The 7,304-nt window shown below is 50.3% G+C and overlaps 1 protein-coding gene across 3 annotated transcripts; it reads left to right on the top strand.

Annotated features, from left to right (window-relative positions):
* The first annotated feature begins 219 nt into the window (after positions 1 to 219).
* Positions 220 to 6,732, top strand: POLR2E (RNA polymerase II, I and III subunit E). 3 transcript variants are annotated; one of them, XM_073324322.1, is made up of 8 exons: positions 220 to 345; positions 1,594 to 1,768; positions 2,635 to 2,750; positions 3,685 to 3,765; positions 4,017 to 4,075; positions 4,277 to 4,355; positions 5,344 to 5,426; positions 6,156 to 6,732. In XM_073324322.1, exons 1-7 carry the CDS (start codon positions 289 to 291, stop codon positions 5,407 to 5,409), a joined length of 633 nt encoding a protein of 210 aa, XP_073180423.1. In that variant the 5' UTR covers positions 220 to 288; the 3' UTR covers positions 5,410 to 5,426; positions 6,156 to 6,732. The 3 variants fall into 3 exon arrangements, with proteins under 3 accessions (XP_073180423.1, XP_073180424.1, XP_073180422.1); XM_073324323.1 differs by having other exon boundaries at positions 6,117 to 6,732; XM_073324321.1 differs by lacking the exon at positions 6,156 to 6,732 and adding an exon at positions 5,866 to 6,113 and having other exon boundaries at positions 221 to 345.
* The last annotated feature ends 572 nt before the right edge of the window (positions 6,733 to 7,304 follow it).

Here is a 7,304-nt window from a genome sequence, read left to right as displayed (position 1 = left end):
TGTGCCTGTTATTTGTGGTAAAATAATTAAGTCTAATAGACTAGCTTTTTATGGGGCACAACCCCGTGAAGCAGAAGTCAGGGGCAGGGTAAACCAAAAGGGGTGAATTGTGGGTGTGGGTGGGTACCCTGAGAATTAGCAGGCGTTTACATTAGATACCTATACTTAAGGGTCCTGAAAGCCTGTTTCTGGGGAAGACGTGTCCGCGCCTGCGCAGGAGCTGTGTCGGCGCTTGCGCAGTGGCTCTATCGGAGCTCGGCGGTGCTGGCTGCGTGAGGGGGACGCGCCATGGATGACGAGGAGGAGACCTACCGGCTCTGGAAGATCCGCAAGACCATCATGCAGGTGCGGGGCTCGGACTCCTGGGTTCTATCCCTGGGGGCGGGAGCCCGGACTCCTGGGTTCTATCCCTGGTGGCTGGTGGGGGGCGGGAGCCCGGACTCCTGGGTTCTATCCCTGGGTGGGGGCGGGAGCCCGGACTCCTGGGTTCTATGCCTGGTGGCTGGTGAGGGGCGGGAGCCCGGACTCCTGGGTTCTATCCCTGGGTGGGGGCGGGAGCCCGGACTCCTGGGTTCTATGCCTGGTGGCTGGTGAGGGGCGGGAGCCCGGACTCCTGGGTTCTATCCCTGGGGGCTGGTGAGGGGCGGGAGCCCGGACTCCTGGGTTCTATCCCTGGGTGGGGGCGGGAGCCCGGACTCCTGGGTTCTATGCCTGGTGGCTGGTGAGGGGCGGGAGCCCGGACTCCTGGGTTCTATCCCTGGGGGCTGGTGAGGGGCGGGAGCCCGGACTCCTGGGTTCTATCCCTGGGTGGGGGCGGGAGCCCGGACTCCTGGGTTCTATCCCTGGGGGCTGGTGAGGGGCGGGAGCCCGGACTCCTGGGTTCTATCCCTGGGTGGGGGCGGGAGCCCGGACTCCTGGGTTCTATCCCTGGGGGCGGACTCCTGGGTTCTGGCCTGCTCCACACTCTCTGGGTGACTTCAGCTGAATCCTTCCCCATCTTTGTGCTTCAGCTTCCCCATCTGTAAAATGGGTGCAGTGGTATTACCCTGCTCTGCTGGGGGACTGGATTTATTACTGTCTGGTAAAGAATTTGGAGACCCTCAGATGCCAGGTACCAGGCAGGGGCAGAGTGAAAACACGCAATGACTATTCTTGACTGACTCCTGTGAAAGAGAAGGGTAAAGCACCAGGAGCTATCAAAGGTCTTAGCTGTATTCTGGAATCTGTTGTTGGGGCCTTCTCTTTCTAGAAGACGTTTTCTCACACAGGTAGGGCAGGAGAGAGGCGTGACGATGGTTAACAATATTAAACATTTATATTGCTGTCGTGCCTCAACACCACAAGTAGGTTAGGCCCTGTTGTGCTTGATGCTGTACAGACATGATAGATTAGCTCCTGCCCCAAACAGCCTAAAATCTAAAGACCAGTGATGCAGTGGAAGCTGTCAAATAATCTTTGTCCAGGCTCTGGAAGTGGGAAGAATATGGGCTAGGGAGGCTTTGCTGGATGGGAAATTGGGTGGGTCACATGGGGACTGTAAAGCTGCATTTATGTCTTATATGCATCATGAGTAAATGGGAATATTGTCCTCAGCTCTGTCACGATCGGGGCTATCTGGTGACCCAGGATGAATTGGATCAGACCTTGGAAGAGTTTAAAGCCCAATTTGGCGATAAGCCCAGTGAAGGGAGACCACGGCGGACTGACCTTACAGTGCTGGTGGCCCATAATGATGATCCCACAGATCAGATGTTTGTCTTCTTCCCTGGTGAGTGTGGGGCTGTTACTCTCTATGATGAACTGAGGAGTCTCAGTAAAGTTATAGGCATGAACCTCATTCTAGACTGGTGCTGGCTGCTCAGACTGTATGCAGCGCCAGCATAGAACTGATTCTTCTGCCTGGCACTTAACTAGCTGAGAGAAACTGAATGGAGGGGGTGGCTTAGCTTTTTGAGAATCAGTTCTGAAGTGCCTAGGCTTCCAGGAACAAATCCTGGGTTGGATGATCCAAGGTAGATCAGTTCAGCACCATTCAACGTGCTACTTACTGTGTGGATATCTCAGAGGGCCAGCTCACCCCTAGAAAAATCCTGGTAGTAGTTGATTCCAGCCAGCATTTGGATAACTGCATCAGAGGTCCAATTTTGTTGGCTTTACTCAGGGCAAAACACCTCCTGAAGCCTTTGAGCGTTTTGGCCAAGTACATACTGAATAGGCTGAGTTCTGCAGGCTACAATCCCGACAGATTTACAGAAGGATTTTTTGGCCACTTGGCTATGCACCTGCTCTCTGTCATACATTCTTTTTCTTGATGTAGCCTAGCACAGTCTGTAACATCTGGATAGATATCTCTGAACCAACTAGTTTGTAGTGAAAACAGGTCTATTCTCTGAAGGCCCAGCTGCAATGCTGTGGTGAATCGTTTTGCACTTCCAGAAACTGCAGGTGCAATGTACTACCTGTGCTCAGAATAGTAGCAGTGTCTCGTGCCGAAGGGGAGGCTATTAGAAACCCAGGAGAGGAATATAGGTGCATTAGTATTATTCTGCAGACCAGCTGCAGAATAAAGATAAATAAAATGTAGATCTTTCATGACAACCAGGAGTTGGATCATGTGGCTTATTTGTTCCTCAGAGGAGCCCAAGGTTGGGATAAAGACAATCAAGATGTACTGCCAGAGAATGCAGGAAGAGAACATCACCAGAGCTTTGATTGTGGTGCAGCAGGGCATGACTCCCTCAGCGAAGCAGGTAGGTGGTGATCCTGCATGAGGGCTGGTTGGGAGTTTATAAGATGGGGACTGAGAGTTCATAGGATGCACACTTGTATGCCTCTGGGGTTTTTTGGTACCAAATGCACAGTGCTCCGTGCCCTGTAGATTAAACTTTTTGCTTAACTTTGTTCTCTTTAAAACAATGCGTGACCATGCCCATCACACGTGTGCACTTGCAGACAGTGCAGAACCCGCAGGTAATAGGGCACATGAGCATTGTAGGACAGTCTTAACACCCATCTGCTAAGGCAGAACTTGTTTAGGTCATGTGTTCTCAATAGGAGCTACCTGCACACACAGCTGTGCAACACGACCAGAACTCTTACCTGGCTTTCAGGGGACTGAGTTTAGCTACATTTAAAGTGTTAACAGAGTTTAAGGTTACCCTCGCAAAAAAGTTTTTTGTTGATGAATTATTAGTACCTATATATTACAGCAATGGGCACGAGAGAGTAAGACACATTCCTTGCACCAAAGATGTTATAGTCTTGGGTGGACAAGACTAAGAGTAGTTTACAAAAGGGGAAGAGATTGTGGTGAAGAAAAGCAGGCTGGAGTGATTGGGAGTAAGAATAAACAAGGATGGAGAAATAAGGCCTCAAACTTGATGAAGGAAGGGAATGGTATGCTTGAGCGATGGGCAAAGAGAGACGGGGGCAGGAGAAGTGAGCTAAGGGGATGTTGGAAAGAAAGGAAGAGGTGATTGTGTATTTAGCATCTTGGCTAAGAGATCCACTCTCCCCTTGATTTATGTATAGATATGATTGATGTTACTGTGGGTAATACACTGGCTGTAGTGTTTGGTGCTCATTAATGTTCAGTTCTGACTAGGCAGGATCACGTTGGACTAATGTGTGCTGGGGCCCCTTCTTCTATGCTGAAGTTTAAAATCCTTTTGGTTTTTCTTTCAGTCATTGGTGGACATGGCTCCCAAATACATCCTGGAACAATTCCTGCAGCAGGAGCTGCTGATCAACATCACAGAGCATGAGGTGAGTTGGATGCTTGGGGAGCATGAAGTGAGTGCAGGATAGTTGGCTTTTACTCTGGACTATCTGGATGTAAATCAACCCCTTGAAATTCTTTTCCTGTGTATTTTGTGTTGCTGGGTGGTGGGCCACAGATAGTCATTCTAGTCTCCCTTGCCACTGTGTACAAGCCCTCGTCATCACAGGAAGTAACTGTTCTCTCCTCCTTTCTGATCTCAGCCTGTCTAGATCTGACTCCGCTTTTGTGTTTACAGTTGGTTCCAGAGCATGTGGTCATGACAAAGGAAGAAGTAACTGAATTACTAGCCAGATAGTATCCTTTCGTTTGCTCCAAATGTCAGTCCTTCCCCTACCAGCATGGAAGTGATTCACTCACTTTGTGCTGGAAATGGCTAGACCTCTGATGGGTACAACAGGCGGTTATGTGCTCTGTTGGCCTTGCCCCCTGCTGGGATAAAGCAGGGCTGGATGATAACCCTTCTGGTGGCAGGTTTTCCTTCACTGTGTTTCCCAGCAAACTGAGAGAGAACCAGCTCCCCAGGATACAGGCTGGAGATCCCGTGGCCAGATACTTCGGAATAAAGCGTGGGCAGGTAAGGAGCAAAGCAGGGTGACAGAGGTAGCTCCTGGGGAAGAGCATCGAGACAGAGCCTCTTGAAAGCTCTGTCTTTAAGGCCTGATGGTCTATAAATAAGCACCATGGGTCTCATAACTAGTACCAAATATGGGGTCCCTGCCTCCTTCATGTATAACCCCCAGTGTGGGTAGTGGAAGCTGCACAGAGTAACTGCAGGATTTGGTCCTCCATACCTCCTCCTACCTGTTATGTTAAGAGTTTTGGGGCACGGTTCTTATCGAGTTCCTTGGGTGTTACACACCCAGGATTGGGTCTTCAGGTAGCTCTGCGGGTCCCTCATCCAGAAAGAATTTCCTCCCCAGGAGAACTTGCACCTGAATGAGGAATCTTCATTGCCTTTGGGATGGGAGCTGATCTTGTGCTATTCAGATGTCACCCCTTTCTCTACTAAAGGGTGCTATGCTGGTGCGCATCATAAGAACCCCCTCCGATAGAGAGCTGTGGCAGGGTTCTGATTCAGTGTGTGTTTTCCTCCCCCTTGTCACTTAAAAAGCTTCTTTCAGAGCTTCTGCATTTCTACCCTAATCTGGCTGAGCTGTCCCCAGCCATCCCTGCACTGTGTAAATGGTACAGCACCCTCACATGGAGCATTGCTGGGGGTCAAGGATCGCTTTTTAGATCACCTGCTGGGCTTTACACCCTTGGTGTTGGTGTGGAGTGGCTGATTAAACTCACTCATTCATGCTTCACAAGCACATCTATGTAATCTGTCCCCTGCATGTCATGCCAAGCACATTGTACTTGTCCCCTAGCTATGGGCAGCTATCTGACTGGTTTCCTCCCTCAGTGCTGAGGATCACGCACTCTACACCCTCCTCTCCAGAGGCTGAACGCTTCTGCCTCTTCATTGGGCACCTGAGCCAATCCCTGTAGCGGGGAGCCCTGCCAGGTGAAATTCAGAGTTGCTTTTCATTGCTTGTAAACTGTTTTTGTTGCCTTTGCAGGTGGTCAAGATCATAAGACCTAGTGAGACTGCAGGGCGATACATCACCTACCGACTGGTTCAGTAGTCTGTGCTGTACATCAGGTAACGTTGCGGCATCTCTCTGATGGGAGTGCCTAGCTGTGATATGGTTGAACAGTGTCAGAAATGAATGCTGTAACTTCACTTCACATTAGCACTTATAAAGTGGAGATGTTTTCAGCTGAACTGGACAAAACTCCAAATGGGCCCTGGAGGAGAGTTCCCTGCAGTGTATTGAAGGATGGAGTAAAAATGGGACCTAATGTGCATGCTCGTTATAAACCTCTCCTTGCAAAATATATTCCACATCTGGTTAGTGAAAGGGCATTTGCCATTGTGAAGTCAGAGGGTGGCTTCAGTTTGAGGTGGGGCTGGATGTGAAGCTCTTGGTGCAGGACAGAGTCTGTGCGGCAGCTTGGTGGAAGTGCAGGGGTTAGATGATGTGTCTGAACTAAAAGATGATCTTTCTCTTGAGAGAAATTCCAGATTCTCTTTCTTCCAGGTATGGAAGAGGAGTCCTGTGTTATCTGATCTACGCCCTGTCGGCTCTATGGGTTGGCTGTCCTCTTAAATCCAGATCCTTGAATCTGATTTCAAGTTATATCCCTATTGCAGGGAGTTAGCTCTTCCTTTGCACTCACTGACCTCTCTCTCTCCCTGGAGGCCTCCTGACTGGACTGAAGCTCAATGCCATGGGCTATTTAATTTAATTTTGAATGGAATTTTATTTTAATAAAAGTTTGTGCTACACAGGTTCTCACTGGTGCGGTGTTTCTCCAACTTCCCTTGCAGCAGAGCCTCCCGACGCCTGCTGTCCCAGACTTCCCTTCTGGGAACATCTTGAGCCAGTAAGCGCTCTGATGAGGTCTGCTCCCAATGCCCTGAGCCGTAGCTCTCACACCTGTGTTCATTAGCTAGCTGGACTTTCCCTGCACGGCTCTGGCAATACTTCAGCTGCTCTGTTTGAGCTGAGCCTGACCGTGGACAAGTATCCAAGCTGTGTTAACAGGAGCCCGTCTCAACACGGAGTCTCCATAAAGCCCATAGAGACAGACTGCTGCTTCCCTCTGCCCCAGCCTCACCACTGACGTGGAACGCCCTGCTTTCCCAGATGGCTGTGTGGGTTGAGTTCTGGTATGCATGGGAGTGTTCCAATGCGGTCTCATCCTCTAGCTCAGTGGGTCTCAAACTTTTTTTTTTCCTGCGGATCACTTGAAAATTGCTGAGGGTCTCAGAGGGCCACTTAATGATCTTTCCAAACGTTGTTTGTACCATTAGCTAACAATTGTAAAGCGCTTTGGATAAAAGCGCTATATAAAAACTTTTTTTGTTCTACAAATAAAAGCACACAACTCATATTTTCACCTTTCTAATGCGATGGATGTGCCCTCTCTCCCCTGTTGCGGCAGCCCCCGAGCTGGGGTTGGGAAGGAGTGGGGGTTCTCTCCCCTGTTGCGGCAGCCCCCGAGCTGGGGTTGGGAAGGAGTGGGGGTTCTCTCCCTGGCAGCCCCCGAGCTGGGGTTGGGAAGGAGTGGGGGTTCTCTCCCTGGCAGCCCCCGAGCTGGGGAAAGTCACCACTTTCTCTGGCTGCCGCAGCCCTGCGCATCCCAAATTCCTCCCATCCCCTCTTCTCACCCCACTGCCCCCTCCCACCTACCTCCTTTCCCCCGCCCAGGCCACCACCTCACCTTACATATGCGTCTTCTCCAAGGTCCAGGCACCTAGTTAGTGGAGCTGTGCTAATTAGGTGGGTGGCCCTTCATTCTATTGAGTGCAGCCACCTTAGGGGGAACTGTCCGCGGACCACCTGAATGAGCTCGCAGACTGCTGGTGGTCCAGGGACCACAGTTTGAGAACCTCTGCTCTAGCTATTTCAAATTCTGTTTTAACCCTTTTCTCTAAAGCCTTCCCCATTCAAAGTATTTCTCTCCCAATTGATAA

Source organism: Lepidochelys kempii, chromosome 25 (assembly GCF_965140265.1).
Source record: "Lepidochelys kempii isolate rLepKem1 chromosome 25, rLepKem1.hap2, whole genome shotgun sequence".
Lineage (NCBI taxonomy): Eukaryota > Metazoa > Chordata > Testudines > Cheloniidae > Lepidochelys > Lepidochelys kempii.
Note: the sequence above shows the minus strand (reverse complement) of the source record. Positions and strands in the feature narration are given on the sequence as shown.

Coding starts and splice junctions, on each gene's coding strand:
- POLR2E (XM_073324322.1), top strand. CDS start 289: ATGGATGACGAGGAGGAGACCTACCGGCTCTGGAAGATCCGCAAGACC. Junction 346..1,593: donor TCCGCAAGACCATCATGCAG/GTGCGGGGCTCG, acceptor TATTGTCCTCAG/CTCTGTCACGATCGGGGCTA. Junction 1,769..2,634: donor GATGTTTGTCTTCTTCCCTG/GTGAGTGTGGGG, acceptor TTTGTTCCTCAG/AGGAGCCCAAGGTTGGGATA.